The sequence below is a fragment of the Mastigoproctus giganteus genome, chromosome 2 (genome assembly GCF_048544385.1).
Source record: "Mastigoproctus giganteus isolate SK-2022 chromosome 2, ASM4854438v1, whole genome shotgun sequence".
Lineage (NCBI taxonomy): Eukaryota > Metazoa > Arthropoda > Arachnida > Uropygi > Thelyphonidae > Mastigoproctus > Mastigoproctus giganteus.
In genome coordinates this window covers 130,079,683-130,098,020 of record NC_143576.1, presented here as the reverse complement: position 1 = coordinate 130,098,020, position 18,338 = coordinate 130,079,683, and the positions used below count along the sequence as shown (strand labels likewise).

General features: G+C 36.8%; 1 protein-coding gene across 2 annotated transcripts in view; it reads right to left on the bottom strand.

Moving 5' to 3' along the window:
* Sec16 (endoplasmic reticulum export factor secretory 16) overlaps window positions 1-18,338 on the bottom strand; it is a 592,575-nt gene that overhangs the window by 288,878 nt on the left and 285,359 nt on the right. For both annotated transcript variants that reach the window (XM_090389538.1, XM_090389539.1), the window contains exon 19: window positions 2,863-2,980. In XM_090389538.1, the coding sequence (XP_090245664.1) occupies window positions 2,863-2,980 (118 nt within the window). The remainder of the gene's footprint in view (window positions 1-2,862; window positions 2,981-18,338) is intronic.

Here is an 18,338-nt window from a genome sequence, read left to right as displayed (position 1 = left end):
CTAATACTGCTTGGTACTTGGGAACATGAGTCTCAATAAGTAATATTAAAACTGACATGATTTTCTGCTTATGCCTCCAAATTCTAAAATTTGGTGCACAGGCATGCATTGTAAAACCCTTCATGAAAGTTTCACCTGGTGTAGCTGCAATATCATTAGGCTGGTAACACTTTGTCCATTCTATTTCAATCTGGGGTTGCAGAAAGGAGATGCCTGTCATATATTCTGCATATTCTCCCACATTATTCAAGTATCAGTGGATCTTGCAAATGAAAAGGCAAAAATCTATCATGATTACATGTCGAAATCTGCCCTAGCATTTTTTACATTGGATTAAAATAACATTAGTGTGAAACGTATAGAACAGGCTTCAGGGTTTATTAATTTCTTATTTAGCTATATCATGGTGTTCATTCCACAATGGTTTCATTTTTATAGAATATTTATTAGATGGTTTTGGGATTCAAGGTTCTACAGTGGTTGGTTTCTGATTAGTGGCATAACTCAGTGCAGTGCTTTCAGCATTAGTAGTGGCATATGATGCAAGAAAGCAAGCTTCTACAGCATCACCCACATAAAAAAAAAAAAAAAAAACTCATTTCATCCATCCATTCACTCTAAAAGTTTGTCCAGTACTTTCTTGAATTTATTTAACCTATCAACTTCCAAGACAGAAGTTTGTTCCAGCAATCAGTTACATGCAGGCTAAAGACAAATTTCCACACATCTATTCTACAAAGAAGGAAGGAAGGAAGGCTAAATGCTGAAGGAAGAATCCCATCACCATTGTGTCTGCTCAATCGATTCAAGGCCTTAGGCGTTACATACCACAATTAGATCACCTCGCAGGTGCCTAGTCTCCAGATGCTGCAATTTGCAGAACTTAAGCCTTTTTGGCAAGAGGACCTCTTCGTTCCCCTCACCAATGTTGTTGTCCTTCTCTGTACTCGTTCTATAAACTCTACATCCTAGCTAAAATAAGGCCTCCAGACCTATACGCAGTACTCACGGCATGGTCTGACCTTTGTATTATACAAAGGGATAATCACTTCCCTTTCACCCTACTATCAAAATTCCTGTATATCATTGACAAGACCCTATGATCTGCTCTGGCAGCCTGTCTGCACTGTCAGAAAACTTCATATCTGACTGCACAATTACCCCCAGGTTTTTTTCATTCTCTACAACCCTGAGTGTAGTACCACACAGTAGTATGTTTCTCTGAGGTTACTGCTACCCATATGCAGTACTTTGCATTTGTCAATATTAAACTTCAGTCGCCACTTCTCAGCCCATCTGTCCAACTTTTCTAGATCCTGTTGCAGTAGCATACTATCATTAACAACTCTGCCAACCTTTGTATTGTCTGCAAATTTAGACATTAAGCTTGATATACCTTCAACAATATCATTGATAAATATACAAAACAACAATGGGCTAGACACCGAACCCTGGGGGACTCCACTAATAACATTAGTCCATAAAGAGTAGTGTCCATTGATTACCACTCTGTCTTCTCCCACTCACCCATCATGTTATCCATTGTAGCATATTGCCCTTAATGCCATACTGCTCCAATTTGTACAGCAGTCTTTCATGTGAAATAGTATCAAAATCTTTCCTGAAATCAAAGTATACGTTATCAAAATTATTTTTTGCATTCAGTTCCTTTGCAACAGTATCATAGTATCCAATCAAATTGGTCAGACAAGACTTCCTCCTAACAAATTCATGCTTCTTTAACCAGCAACTCCATTATTTTTCCCGGAACAGAAGTTAAACTAACAGGTCTGTAATTACTCGTGTCACCCTTTGATCCCCCCCCCCCTTGTGAATTGGGGATACATCCGCACATCTTCAGTCTCCGGAACCTCCCCTGAATCCAAGGATGCTTTCATAATTATGGGGGTTTGCTTACTTCCTTTGCCACCTCCTTTAATATAACTGGATAGATCCCATCCACCCCAGGTGCCTTTCTTATGTTTAACTTCAAAAATTGCCCCATCACTTTACAATCAGTTATTACAAAATCATTTAGCTCTCTGTTAGAGTTTAATAAGCTTCTGTCCTCCACTTCCCTACAGAATTCCTCATGTGCGAATGTAGATGAAAAATACTCATTCAGTTTGTCAGCTATCTGAGAAAGATAATAAACAGTAGAACCATGGTTATAAAGTAGACCAACCTGATTCAATCCTTTCCTTCTAGAGTTTACACAGGTAAAGAAGTCTTTGCTATTTTTCTTTGCGTCCTTTTCCAAAGAAATCTCGTAATCTGCCTTCATTTGCTTAACCTTGTTTGTAACTTGATTACAGACTGGCTTATATCTACCATAGGCTTCTGTGTCATCTGACAATTTATATGCACCCATGCATTTTTCTTCTCTGCCACAAGTCTCATTAGTTCATCCATTTAAGCCTAAACCGTGAACAGTAATGTGTGCCAGACAAAAAAGGTCTTACTTTATAGGTCTATATGTCAATCGAAAAGAGAGCTAGAATTTCTACAAGACATCAGCAGCAGCTCCTGTTTAGTTATATGTACCGAGGATATATGTGGTAAAACATATATCCTCAGTACATATAACTAAACAGGAATTTTAATTTTACAGTAAAAATTCTACAGTTTATGCACAGTTTATGCACAAAAGGGAAGACGTCAAAAACAAAAGCAATCTGCTTATACTACATTGATGAATTTACAAATGATAATATATACACAAAAATAAAATGCCTAAACAATTTTTGAATTACATGCTGCAAAATGCATCTCATTCAGTTACTATGCCATCATTCCCACTTCTGTTTTGTAAACAAACACTCTAGCTGGTGATGAAAGTATACAAAATTCTCTTGAACTTACTTAGTGTGTCACCTAAGGTAGTGATACTTCGAGAATCTACTTCTGGACGGGATGACGGGTTGGACAGAATCATAGCCAAGTGGGGTCGCCAATCACCCCATTTCTCATCAGCAATGCACTGGAAAAATTTAAATTAAAAATTATGATGGATGCCATGATGTTTCAAATAGTGACTGACATTTTTAAACTAGGGAAAGGCTAAAACAAGGAAGATTCATGCACTTTGTTCAGCTGTTTATGTATTCAATAAAATCTCAATGAATTTAGGGTAAAGGTTTATTGCTATGTGAGCTATAAAATATTACTGTATAGATAGGGTAGAGACTCAGTTTGTATGCATATTAAGCAACATAAGTTTAATACTAATTGCATCAATATCATCCTGAGGCACAGCCTTTGATTTACATAAGTTTTTTAAAAAGATGTTTTTAAACTGACATAGAATGAAACTATAGCAATACATATAAATCACACAATACATTAAATACTATTGAAATCTAATTAAGCACAGTTATCTTCTCATTAAATGATATTATGCAAGCCAGGTATGATGTTATAAAAGATAAAATATTATGCTGTTCATATAAAGTGATTTTAATTACAATCCAATTAAAATCAATTTAAAATACAATCCTATGTAAAATCCAAAATAAAGTTAATGCAAGTTGAGAATAACTACTGTAAGGATAGGAGGAAAACATATTGTTCCGAGAATTCGAAAGAAAAAAATGGGAAAAAAATTTCTCAGGTGGTGACCATGGATATCTGCTGGAAGGGGTGTTATAGAAAATGAAGAAAGTCTTGGGGAATAATACAGCAGAAAATTCAGGTGAAAGAAAGGCTGTAGTCGAGGTCTGTACACCATATAATGAGCTCTAGTAGGAGATTTGTGCAGATAAGTGATATTTTAAAAAAAAGGCACAAATAACTCTGAATTGGACAAAAGCTGTGCAGTGAGGGATTTATGAAGAATGTGAAGGAGGGAAGAAATGAGAGGAAGAGACCCAGAGGGAGACTGAGGAAACACATTTTATTTACCACTCTATAACAATATTGTGACAGATGAATTGAGAGGGGATGTTGGATATGCACAGATGAAGAGGAGCTGAGGATAAGGAAATATGGACAAATGGTTGAATGCATGCATCAACATGCCCTCGAGAGAACACCAATAATGAATAATGAATGAAAACAATTCTGTTCTTAATGAAATTCTCCCTCATCTCACAAAGTGAGGAATAACAAACAAAAAAGCATGAATCAATGCTGAAGAATTATACCTGACAGCTTAGTAACTCTAACAATTATAAAATTTAATTTCAATTGTTAATAATCACACTTGACAAGGTAATGAAACATATATCCTTGTAATGGTATTGTTGTCTGATGCCTCCTACACTCCAGCACCCAGAAACAGTCACATGTAGAACTACTGTGTCAAAACAGAAGCTTGCAGCACTCTGGTTATTAAACATAAAATCTTAAAATATGATAAGCAAATAATGTGACATGCTAAACACATATAAAGCACATAAAAATCAATACACAGAAGTTAATAGTGTTTAAAGACAGAAAGACTGCAGCCTATCCTCTGATTGAAATAGCAATGATATCAAAGGCCACTTTTGTGTAGTACTTTCGTGGCTGCCAGCCAAACCAAGCATCTGGGTGGGTGGGAATATCATCTTTGCTGGATGTGTTGTCTGTGAGGAAATGGTGCAAACCTAATGTAAAGTGAAACTACTCTACAATGGAGATCTGGTGCACAGCCTTAGTTAAAGTGTGCCATTCTGCCCTAATGATCTGTAGTAGTACTGTTGTTTCTAATGGAGAAAGAATCCTGACCGGATTCTTTCGGTCAGGATTCTTTCAAATGGGGTTAGCGAATAGGTGGAGATGGTAACTCTGCCTGTACTCTTATTCACTGTTTCATTATAATCCCTTTGATTGTGGTATGCTTTGAGAAAATCTCTCATTTAATGTGACTATGCCACATTTGGCACCTTGAGGTCTAAAGTGGAGAAGCTGCGATCTTCTGTAATGGCATGATACTTTATCTCTTTGATGAGGCAGGTCTCTTATCTGAAACTTTACTCTGTTCTTTAAAATTAAAGAAGTATCTTTATTGCAATGCATAAAGAGTATGAAACACATTGCTGGTTACAATAACCCACGCAACACTTCAGCCAAGGGTTAATGATAAAATATGAGTAAATCTTATAACTAAGAATAAAATAAAAAAGATCACTAAAAAATTTATATAAATTAAATTAGAAATTAAAGAATTCACAGGTGGTTTTGAACACAGTGCTGGAGATTGATGTTACCAGCAAACTAGTTCAGAGTACCAAATGTATAGCAAATAAACAATTAAAAAATAAAAATTTAGGATGACATTCTAGTTGAACTTCAAGCTTCCATATTCTCAGATCAGCAACAAGTAACCATTTCTTCTTTTTGATAATAATGCGGCCTGCAAGTACTGTATTCTTATATCTACAAAATACAAAATCTTGACTTACTTTCAAATAATGAGAACTGATGTGTGAAATGAATCTTCAAAACAATTCCACCATTGTTCTGCCGGCTACTGACAATACGTCATATAATTTAGAAAATTTGCTGTTATTTAAGTAGCCTTACAAATAAGATGAAGAAATTCTACAAATAGATCCTGGAGCAGCTGGCTGTTATATAATTAATATTACCTCCAAGGAGATGCATAACAGATTCTAAAGTGGAACTTTTCAGAATGGCCACTGTGAATCAAATATTCTCTCTTCATCAAACTGTACAAGGTTCTACACAGTTATGTTATATTTATCTTCCTTTCCTATTAATCTTGCTAATTAAAGATAAAAGGAAAGTAAGAAAATCATAATAAGAGAATTCACTGGTTAATCAGTGTAGGCAGTTTGTAGCAAATGAAAATATTATCACTAATTGCTACTAATTATGAATTTGAAGTAGTGATTAAGTCACCAAAGCAGACATTATAGGGATAGCAGAGACACAAAGGAGCTATGCTCTTAGTTAAGAAGATATTAAATCTAAGGCAGTGCGCGCATACAGTCAACATGGGTGACCTAACACTGGGAAAACAAAAATGAGAGTAGGAGTATGCTATAGGCCTAATGATTGTGATGAGTAAATAACAAACAGCTATAGACAGAAATGGAGCAGGCAAGTAAATCAGAATGCCTGATAATAGAGGATTTTAACTTTCCAGACAATGACTAGAATTTGTGAGTTGGTCATTCACACACTAGCAATACTTTCTCAGATTTAATGGATAACCATTTTCTACATGTTAGAGAAGAAACACTCTTGATCTGGTGATCATGAAGCAATTCTTTATACATTATGGTTATTCAGGTAAAATATCCACTGTATGGCATTGATCACAGGGTAGTAATGTGGAATTTAATGACATGACTACTGCCAAGGGTAAAGGGAAAGGGTTTTGCTTTCATAAGGATGGCTACAGTGTCCTCAGACAGTTTTTAAATTCTACGCAGTGGAACCAACTAATGATGATACCAACAGCTAATTATAAATGGGATTGTTATCACAGAAGTTATCAAGGCTTAGACCTAAAGGATGTCAGATGAACTGATGACACTTGTGGCAGAGAATAAAAATGTATGGAATGCATATAAATTATCAGGTGAAACAGAAGCCTACTGTACACAAATTAACTGTAATCAAGTCAAAAAAGGAGGTTAGGCAAGCTAAACCAGATTATGAGAAGTCTCCGGCAAAGAATACAAAGAACAGTAGCAAAGGCTTTTATGCTTATATTAACAGTAGAAGAGGTTGAATCACAATTGGCCACTTGATGTCAATGGGTTAACCACTGATGACCCTGCTCAGGTTGCTGACAAATTAAATAGGTGTTTTGCATATACATTAACATATGAGCACAATTCTGTAGGGAAGAAGATGCCAATAGTTTATCAAACTAACAGGGAGATAAATAATTTTGTGATAACTAAAAGGAAAGTGGAGGAGAAGAGGATGGATATAAAAAGAGGCACCTGGGGCAGATGGAATCTATCCATTTATATTATGGAAGGCAGCAAGGAGGTAAGCAAACCGTTAGCCCATTTATCATATAGTCCAATTATTTTCAGATAAGAGAAAAACTCTATGTTTGCATCATCACCAATAATATGTTGTAATGTCTAGGTTCTAAGATTTCTCAGGGAAAATAGGACGGATGATCTGTCCTGGTGATAGTGAGGACAGTAAATCAGAATATGTTTAACTGTTAAATTTGTTGAACAGTATGGACACTGAGGAGAATCTTCACCTGTAAGTAGATGGTGGTGAGTCAGATGTGTATGTCCGATTCGAGCCTGTGAAACTTCTTTTCTTCGTGCCCGTGAAACCACTTCTTCTCTTCGCACTATTTTGGTGTTAGTGTGTCAAAGCTTTGAATCATGTTTCAACTGGGAGAGTTTATTATTGGTTTTTATTATTATTAGATACTGATCATATCATGATCAGTATCTAACACTGGCCAAGAGCATGTCGGCTCTACAGGCAGAAACATATTGTGATCTATATTTGCTCCTTTTGGCCCTTGGCAGATTAACTGTTCTGCAAAGGTTTCCGGCCCTGCTACGGAGAGGCAGGAGCAGTGCTTGGTAACCAAGCGTAAAGTAGTAAGTGTTAGTAATAGAAATAAGATAAAGAAAGATGGCTTTTCTTTCTTGCTCTGTATCCGTACTTTTGAAACAGGAGCTGTTATTAAATAAAATTTCTTAAGGGCAGGAACGTAAAATAACTATAAATCACTTTTACACGATCACACTTTAAGCACAGAGAAAATGCTCTATCGCAATTGCTTGGTACCTGGGCCTCTAAGCAAGAGGAAGAATCCCCTCAGCATTGAGTTTGCTCAAACCATTCAAAGCATTAAACACCTCAATCACATCACCTTGCAGATGCCTAGTCTCCAGACCTGCAATTTGCAGAACTGAAGCCTTTCTTGGTAAGAGCACCCCCTTTTACCCCTCATCAATCTTGCTGCCCTTCTATGTACTCATTGCAGCAGCTCTACATCCTTTCTAAAATGAGGCCTCCAGACCTGTATGCATTACTCAAAGTGTGGCTTGCCCATTGCCTTATACAAAGGAATAATTACCTCCTTATCTATGCTGGCAAAATTCCAGTTTATTATTGATAAAACCCCATGAGCTGTCCTGCCAGCATGTCTGCACTGCTCAGAGAACTTCATATCCGATTTATTTTATTTTTATACTGCACAATTACCCCAGGTCTTTTTCATCCTCCATTACCCTGAGGGTGGTATCACAAGGTTGGTACATTACTCTGGGGTTACTACTACCAATATTATCAATGTTAAACTTCAGTTGCCACTTCTCAGTCCATCTGCCTAACTTTTATAGATCCTGTTGCAGTAGCATACTGTCATTAACAACCCTACCAACCTTTGTATCATCTGCAAACTTGGACATTAAGCCTGATATACCTTCAACAATACCCTTGATAAATATAGGAAACAAAAATGGACTGAAAACCAAACCATGGGGACTCCACTAATAACACTTGTCCATGAAGAGCAGTATCCAATTACCACTCTGTCTTCTCCCATGCAACCATCCATAGCAGCAACTTGCCCTTAAGGCCACTCTGCTCCAATTTGTACAGCAGTCTTATGTGCAACGGTATCAAAAGCTTTCCTGAAATCCAAGTATATGATATCAAAATTATTTTTTGCATCCAGTTCCTTTGTGATCACATCGTAGTATCAAAATTGGTTGGGCAAGATATCCCCTTAACAAACTCGTGCCATGTCTGAACTATAACTGCAGTCTTGTCTAGATGATCCTGCATTACTTCATTAACTGGTGACTACATTATTTTCCATGGAACAGAAGTCAAATTAACAGGTCTGTAATTACTTGTTTCACTCTTTGTCCCCATTTGTGAATTGGGGATACATTCACACATCTCCAGTCTGTGGGGACCTCCCCTGAATCCAAGGGTACTCTCTTAATTATGGCAAAGGGTTTGCTTACTTACTTTGCTGCCTTCCTTAATATAACTGGATAGCTCGAAATCCAGTTATATTAAGAGATATTAAGATTGGGATAGCTCCCAATCCAGTTATATCCACCCTGGGTGCCTTTCTTATGTTTGACTTCAACAATATCTCTTCCACTCTCCTCTCAGTTATTACAAAATCATTTAGCTCCCGGTTATAGTTTGATAAACTTCTGGCCTCCACTTCCGTAGACAATTCCTCATGTTTGAATATAAATGCAAAATACTCATTCAGTTTGTCAGCAACCTGAGTAGTATCATTTGATTGATATCAAGTGGACCAATCTGATTCAATCCCTTCCTTCTAGTGTACATAAGTAAAGAAGTCCTTGCTGTTTTTCTTTGCATCCTTTGCTGAAGATTTCTCATAATCTGCCTTCACTTGCCCATTCTTCCTCTTGCTCAGACTACACACAAATTGGAGTGGAAATCCAACCTGAGGAAGGAAGGTTGTGTGGAGGTTTGCCTTCAGCCGGTGGGTGGTTGATCTTTGGAACAAATTTCCATCTGCTGTTGAGTGTATCAGCTCAGGGAAGAACTAGACAAATTACTTAAGGGTATGGACAGGATGTGGGAGCTCTCTCTCTCTCTCTCTCTCTCTCTCTCTCTCTCTCTCTCCCTCCTTATGCTTTATAAGCTTGCTTTCTAGCATCATATGTCACTACTACTACCACCACCATTAGTCGTTGCACCTCAGAACAGAAAAAATGGATTTAGTTTTAATGGATGAGTCTATTGCCAAGTGTATGGGTAATATTTCAATAAAGTGATGAAGACAGACTACAATTGGGTAGTTAAGTCACATGCATCAACAATTCTGACAAGGCATGATAGGTATTATATGCCAAAAGCCTTGGGATTTATTCTAAACTTAAGACTCTGCAGAGTTTTTGAGGGAAAAAAGTTTTATCAGCATATCAACCACATTAGGTAGAAGGAACCTATTTTGTAAAGATGGAATATATTTGAACAAAAAAAAGGTGCAATGGTCTTTTTCCAATATCAATGAGGAAGCTTTAATCATTCAGGGACTCACTAGTTTGATGGTGAGAGGTAGTGTTAATATAGATACTCTTCATCTGATTATATTGGCGAAAGGAATGCTTGCACACACACATTTCAAAAGTCCTTGCAAAAGGCTGCAAAAGCCAGTGTTTCCTGCTATTGGAAAGAAATACCATGGATAACAATGTTTTAGAAAAAGAAGCGCTAATACTAAGTAATAAAAACTAATTAGTATATGCTGTGTTCACAGTAATGCGGATACAGTTCACACTAAGTGTTTAGGTTCATAAAACAAGTATGAATTCCTACTTACTAAAACCAATGTTTACATTATAATAGGACTGGCATATGATTCATGCTTCTGTTAAAAAGCACCCAAACATGACAAAACAATTCCTATATATATGGAACTTACAAATGCCAGAATAGAACCTGTGTGATATGACATAGTAAAAGAAAAAAGGAAAAATGAGTCTGGCTATGTAACAGCCCAGAAGATTGTGAAGTGTGCATGTTGGGCTACAAGTTAAGTAAAAGCTAGTTAATTCAAAGTATTCATAAAAGTTCAGAACATGTCTGTATTAATTAATTAATCAAGACAGATTTTTAGATGATTATTAATACTATGGAAAATTTTCAAGGTTCTCATAAAATATTAATATTTTAAATTTGTTTTAAATTGACAATGGAGAACAGATGGCAACACATTCATTTAATCAATAAAAATGAAAGTAACAATTATGCTAAGAAAAAATTCAATAAATTTTATGGACAAAGTAGACTGAATGTATTGAAAATTATTTCATGTACATGATTGCTAAGTTTAATTTTTGCTACCATTATGAATTGTATCTCTTTAGTCATACAGTTCAATGTATAAAAGTTGCATACGTTAAAATATGCATTATGTTGTTATCAAGCATAATTGTATAAATCTGCTAAGAGGAAGAGGGTATTTGCTGTTTAATTCTTGTAACCCATGTAAAACAAAAACAAAAACAAAAAAAAAAAAAAAAAAAATGGGGTGACACACTCTCTCTCTCTTTTTGCATTATCACTTTCAAAAAACTTTTATTCTGAATTAGCATTAACTACTTTTACTAATTACATTACATGAGTTGGTGACCAGGCTGACGGCACTTTAGAAAGTAGAGCTGAAGAAATATATTCAATTATTTTTGAAAAATGTTACCTTGGTTGTGTGGAATTAATTCAGTTTTTTTTTATTTTTATTATTATGTGTGTGCATGCGCACAAATAAATAAGAGCTATTTAAGAAAAAGACTGACCATGAAAGCTGTTTGAAAGGAAAATATTACATGCAACAATATACTAAAATAAACAATACATAAAAAAAAAAAAAAAATCACCAATTTTCAGGACATTAGAACTGTTCAACATTTAGACAGCACTGAAAACAAGAGAAAAGCTCATGAAGCAGCAGTTTGGTTAATCTTACATAACCAAGATAAAATTTTACAACTGTAATTAAATGTACTTATTTCCTGCTGAACCTACACAAACTGATTTATGTAAGAATGGCTCTATTGTGAACAGCTAAAATAGCTGTAATTAGTAATGAGCTTTGTTACAAAATTTACTTAGGCTTGACGTAGCCAAGTGGTCAGGAGGCGAGAGTGCATAGCACGCATTCCTTGAGTGGACCGGGGTTCGAGCCCATGACTACTAAATACGATAAATATTTGTATTGACGATTTATTGTAAACTCTACTGACTTGGTTGTCGTGCTGGAGTATAAACAGAAAAAATTAATGACCAGCGGTACTAGAGAGAAATGTCAGCACTTTTTTTTTTACATGGATTAATCAGCAAAAAAAAAAAAATCTCAAAATATGGACACACTCGCTTTTAAGGTATATAACTTAAAATTGAGATATAATAATATAATGTTCTATATATATATAATAAACAATTTGCAGTTGTTTCAATGCAAGAAATTTAATCATTATTACATGCAAGAAATTTAAAAGATTTCACATACCTTAGTGTGAATTCCTTAAGAACAATAGTTAATTTATTTTATTTTTATACTAATTTAAATTTTTTTTTAGGGTGACCTGAAGATGCACAACATCTGCATTGGGAAATCTGGCATTTTGTACTGTTAGCAATTGGTGGTGTTTTTTTTTTTGTTGTTTTTTTTTTTATTAACATAATGAATAAAAAAATAAAACAGATTGGATCCTTAACATAAGCAATGTAAGAAAGGGTTAGATAACCCAGTTGATGAATTGTATCTGTTTAGTTCATTAGCTGAGGAAATGGCATGAAATAGATGAGGCTCAGTTTAAATTGGAAATTGTTAATTTACAACAAAAATCAAGGGTTACTGAATTATTTCAGTTTACTCACTACACAAAATTTTGGATAAAGCTGCACACAACGAATATCCTGAAATCACAACAGTGAATATAAAAACACTAACAATGTTTGGGTCAACCCAGATTTCTGAAAGTGCTTTTAGCTCATTAAAATCTGTCAAGTCAAGGCACAGGAGCTCACTTACTGATGAAAATATGGAACACCTCCTGAAAATTGCACACAGAAGCTATGTACCTAACTAAAAGGAGAAGATAAGGGATCAGAAGTGTTACTTTTCCCACTAACTGAAGATTAGCCTACCAGAGATTCAACAGTCAAAGTTAGTGGCCATTTACTTAATTTAATTGAGAAGCCCCTGGTTATAAAGCATCAACAAACAAACAAAAAACAAAACAAAAAGAAACCCTTCCATACCACCAGCCCTTCCCCTCCAATAAATAATCAGTCTAGTTCCTCCTTGAATTTATTCAAACTATCCACTTCCACAACAACAATGGATGGAAGTTTGTTCCAACAAACACCCACTGGATGAAGGCAAACTTCCACATATCTACCCTGCAATCATCCATTCTCGGTTTGAATTTATGCCCTTTATGTGCACAGTCAGAGCAAGAGGAAGAATCCCATCAGCACTGAGCTTGCTCAATCCATTCAAAATCTTAAACACATCATCAGATTTCCTTGCAGCTGCCTAGTCTCCAGATGCTGCAATTTGCAGAATTGAAGCCTTTCTTGGTAAGACTACACTCCTGTTCCCCCCCCCAGTAATTTCATTGGCCTTCCTGCACCCTGTTCCAGCAGATCCACACACTACCTAAAACAAGACCTCCAGGCCTGTATGCAATACTCAAGATGTGGCCTAACTAATGCCTTGTACAGTGGAATAACTACCTCCTTAATCCCTGCTAGCAAAGCTCAAAGACCTTCATATCCGACTGCACAATTACCCCCAGGTCTGTCTTTCATTTTCCAATACTAACCTGAATATGGTACCAAACAATTGGTATATTAACCTGGAGTTACTGCTGCCCATATGCAGTACCTTGCATTTGTCAATGTTAAACATCAGTTGCCATTTCTCGGCCCACCTGCCTAATTTTTTAGATCTTGTTGCAGTACCTTACCTTCATCATTACTCTCATCAACAAACCTGCCAACTTTTTATCATCTGCAAACTTAGATATTAAGCCTGAGAGACCATCAATATCACTAAGTGGCAGTGATCACAGTGTGCTGAAGTAGGATTTACTCAAAGAGGTAACTACCATCAGGGGTAAAGGGAAGAGTTTTTGCTTTCATAAAGGCAACTACAATGGTCTGATACAGTATTTAAATTCTATACAATGGGACCAACTGATGATGTTACCAACAGCAAATTCAAAATGGGAAGAATTCAAAGAACTTATCTTGGAAGCTACTAGGCGTTACATACCAACTAAGAAATATTGTTCAAGGTTTAGGCCTAAATGGATGTCAGATGAACTAATGAGACATATGGCAGAGAAGAAAAATGCATGGGATACATATAAATTAATGGGTGATATGGAAGCCTCTGATAAATATAAGCTGATCTGTAACCAAGTCACAAAGGAGATTAGGCAGGCAAAGGCAGATTATGAGAAATCCTTGGCAAAGGATGCAAAGAAAAACAGCAAAGAGTTCTTTACCTATGTAAACTCTAGAAGGAAAGGGATGAATCAGATTGATCCACTGGATATTGATGGTTCAACAGTTGAGGATCCTGCTCATGTGGCTAACAAACTAAACAAGTATTTTGCATCTACATTCACCCATGAGGAGTTATTCAGGGAGGAAAATGCCAGAGGTGAATTAAACTCTTGCAGTGAGCTAGATGATTTTGTAATAAATGAGGAAAGTGGAGGATAATTTGTTGACGATAAACATAAAAAAGGCACCTGGGGTGGATGGGATCTATCCAGTTATATTAAAGGAGGCAGCAAAGGAAGTAAGCAAACCCTTAGCCATAATTATGAGAGCTTCCTTGGACTCAGGGGAGGTATCCTTAGACTGGAGATGTGCAAATGTGACCCCAATTCACAAAGGAGGATCACAGGCTGACACAAGTAATTATAGACCTGTGAGTTTAACTTCTGTTCCAAGAAAATTAATGGAGGCACTGGTTAAAGAAGCACTGCAGTATCATCTAGACAAGACTTCAGTTATAGCTCGGACACAGCATGGTTTTGTTAAGGGAAAGTCTTGCCTGACCAATTTGATTGGATACTATGATGCAGTCACAAAAGAACTGGATACAGGGAATAACTTTGATATTATATATTTGGATCTTAGAAAGGCTTTTGATACTGTTGCACATGGAAGACTGCTGCACAAATTGGAGCAGTGTGGCATTGGAGGCAAATTGCTGCTATGGATAAAGGGGTGGTTGAGGGGGAGAAGACAGAGAGTGGTAATCAATGGACACTGCTCATCGTGGACTAATGTTATTAGTGGAGTCCCTCAGGGTTCAGTGCTGGGTCCATTATTGTTTTCTGTATTTATAAATGATACTGATGATGGTATATCAAGCTTAATGTCCAAGTTTGTACACGATACAAAGGTTGGCAGGGTTGTTAAGGACACTACTACTGATGCTATGCTGCTGCAACAGGATCTGGAAAGGTTGAGCAGATGGGCTGAGAGGTTGCAAATGAAGTTTAACTTTAGGCGCCTCCATAGCCAGGTGGGAAGGAGCAGCAGTGCGTAGCATATGCTTCTTGATTAGACCAGGGTTCGAGCCCGTCACCACCAAATATGGAGAATGCGGAAAGTTCAGGGAATGACCACCCCATATCCCCGGAGCAATATGGCCTTAGTTGCTAATGCTCCTAAAAACCAAATAACAAACAAACAACAAGTTTAACGTTGACAAATGGAAAGTACTACATATGGGAAACAGCAACCCCAGAGCAACATATTAACTCTATGGTACTACACTAACAGTGGTAGAGAATGAAAAGGACCTGGGGGTAATTGTGCAGGCAGATATGAAGTTCTCTGAGCAGTGCAGACGGGCTGCAAGAGCAGCTCATGGTGTCATGTCAATGATAAAAAGGAATTTTTCTAGCAGGGATAAGGAGGTGACTATTCCCTTGTATAAGGCAATGGTCAGGCCACACCTTGAGTACTGTATACAGGTCTGGAGGCCTCATTTCAAGAAGGATGTACAGCTGCTGGAACGAGTACAGAGAAGGGCAACAAGATTAGTGAATGGAACAAAGGGTTGCTCTTATGAAGAAAGGCTTAAGTTTTTCAAATTACAGTGTCTGGAGACTAGGCACTGGCGAGGTGATCTGATAGAGGTGTATAAAGCCTTGAATGGTTTGAGCATGCTCAATGCTGATGGGATTCTTCCTCTTGCTCAGAATAATCACCTGAGAGGGCATAAATTCAGATTGAGGAAAGACAAATATAGGATAGATGTGTGGAAATTTGCCTTTAGCCAGTGGGTAGTTGGTTGGTGGAACAGACTTCCATCCCTTGTTGTGGAAGTTGATAGCCTAAATAAATTTAAGGCTCAGCTGGACAGGTATTTCGAACGAACAGAGGGGTGAAATGGAAGGTTTTTTTTTTTGGCTGATGCTGCATAAGCTCGATTTCTTGCATCATATGCCTCTACTAATGCTAATCATTAATAAATACAGAAAACAGCAATGGGCACAACTATGAATGTGGATCTGCGAAGTTGAGGAAAACCCCCAGTGCTGATTGACCTGTAACACTAAATCCATGAGGATCTGAAGACAGATTTTGGACAGAAGTGCTCATTTTTTGAACATTTTTGGAAGTTAACTATGGATTTTCACTGGAATTTTTTTGTACAGATACAGCTTTTGAAGCGCTATCATGTAAGTGGAATTTTGTTTTCGGTTGCTTCTACACCAAGTTCTGAATGTTCCTGTGCTGTAATGATATTTAACTTTGTCATCATTGTTACAGCACACAACAAACGCTGACGTAGCAGCCATTACCATTAGCAACATTCAGGATTTTGTAAATCCTGACAAAATAGAGATAAATTTAGAGTTCAATTTTGTTTAATCTTCTGTGTGATTAGCAGTAATTTTGGTTGTGATAAGTGTGAGTAGCATATTGTATGTAATAGCAGCAATAATACTATAAAGTGTTTGTTTTGTGTGACCTTCCCCCACCTAACCCATGGTACTTTAACAAGCTAAAACTTGCCTTCAAATCATTTAAATAAGGAAAATGATATATCAATTTGCTTTTCTTCTAACGAGGAACCATGGTGCAAAAAACGCTGCACTCACTCTCCACTTTCTCCCCCAAAATGTCAAACAACAATCATTCAAACACAGATATGCAACTTACAGTTGCTTTGAAGTTACCAGGCAAACAATGCCAGTAGATGATGCCGAAGACCTCAAATCATAGTGTTCTGGTCTGCCTCTAGAGAGACAAGTAACAACCCTGCACCAAAATCAAGTTTTCTAGGCAAAACTTGAATGCCTAAATGAAAACAATAAAGAAACAGCTGAACCATAACTATGAAATATATAAATATAAAATAACCATATCATCTGCCAACATGGCTCTCCCATACATGGAGAATCACAGCTGCAGTAAGGCTTCAAATCAGAGTGCTGGTCTGCCTCTAGAGAAACAAATAACAACCTTACACCAAAATCAAATTTTCTATGCAAAACTTGAATGCTTAAATAAAAACAAAGAATAGAGAAACATCAGAACCATAACCTACGGCCAGGTTGAAAAATCTGCAGAGCAAACTAAAACAATTAAGACTAACTCTGCACCCTCAAAAACCAGAGACCAAAATACAGTTATAATAAAGACTAGAAACAGTGAACTGCACTCTTCCAGTGTGGCTCTTAAGGAGGCAATTATTAATCAGCTTCACTTGAAACATGTAAAAATCAAAGTACTACGAAAGACTAGGGACTAGAGGATAGTTATTGAAACTGCCACAGAGGAGGCTGCTTCCAAAATCAAAAACTTAAAGGAGATGGTAACTCTGAACTCAAAAGCTGAGTCCTCAAGAGCAGGAACCCCTACTACTTTTTGATATAGAAAACACCAAAATATTCAAAACTTCATGGAGGAAGCATATACATTACAAAAATTATTTGTAATGTATATGCTAAAGATCCTCCAAATCCCAATTGAAATGAAACTGCACTAGGGACTAGAGGATAGTTATTGAAACTGCCACAGAGGAGGCTGCTTCCAAAATCAAAAACTTAAAGGAGATGGTAACTCTGAACTCAAAAGCTGAGTCCTCAAGAGCAGGAACCCCTACTACTTTTTGATATAGAAAACACCAAAATATTCGAAACTTCATGGAGGAAGCATATACATTACAAAAATTATTTGTAATGTATATGCTAAAGATCCTCCAAATCCCAATTGAAATGAAACTGCATTATAGAAGTGCCCCCCCCCCCAGAACTTGGAATATTCTGAAAAGCAAGGGTAGAGTCTAAGATGGCTGGACCAGCCAACAGGGAATATTTCCCCATCCTGACATATTGAGTACTAGAGAGCCACACCACCCACACAAGTGCAAGAAAAAAAAAAAAGAGAGTCCATGTGTGGACAATGCGGTATTAAAGGCCATACAATTAGAGAATGTAAAAAGAAAAACACCGAACCAAGAAGTTTGAATTGCAAAAAAATTAAGCTGGACCCTAAATCACTGTATTAGAGGTACCAAATGCCCATTATACCAAAACACTATGAAAACTTGTTAGCAAAAAAATATATTATGGATATTAACCATCGTAACAATTACAGTCATTCATTAAAATTTCTCCAACTAAATGCATAGTATGCAAGAGTCACAGCAGACCAGCTAAAAATCAAGATGGAAGAAGGGAATATGGACATGCTAACTGTCCAGGAACCTTAGACCCATAAAGGTAGGGTATAGGATTATCTCATTATCTTAAAAGGATTGTAGTAACAATCTCTGACAACCTGAGCAACCACAGTGGTCTGAAAGCCCCTTCTCACAGTGCCCAAGTCAACACTGTGTACTCCTCAGGCAGCATATGCTCACA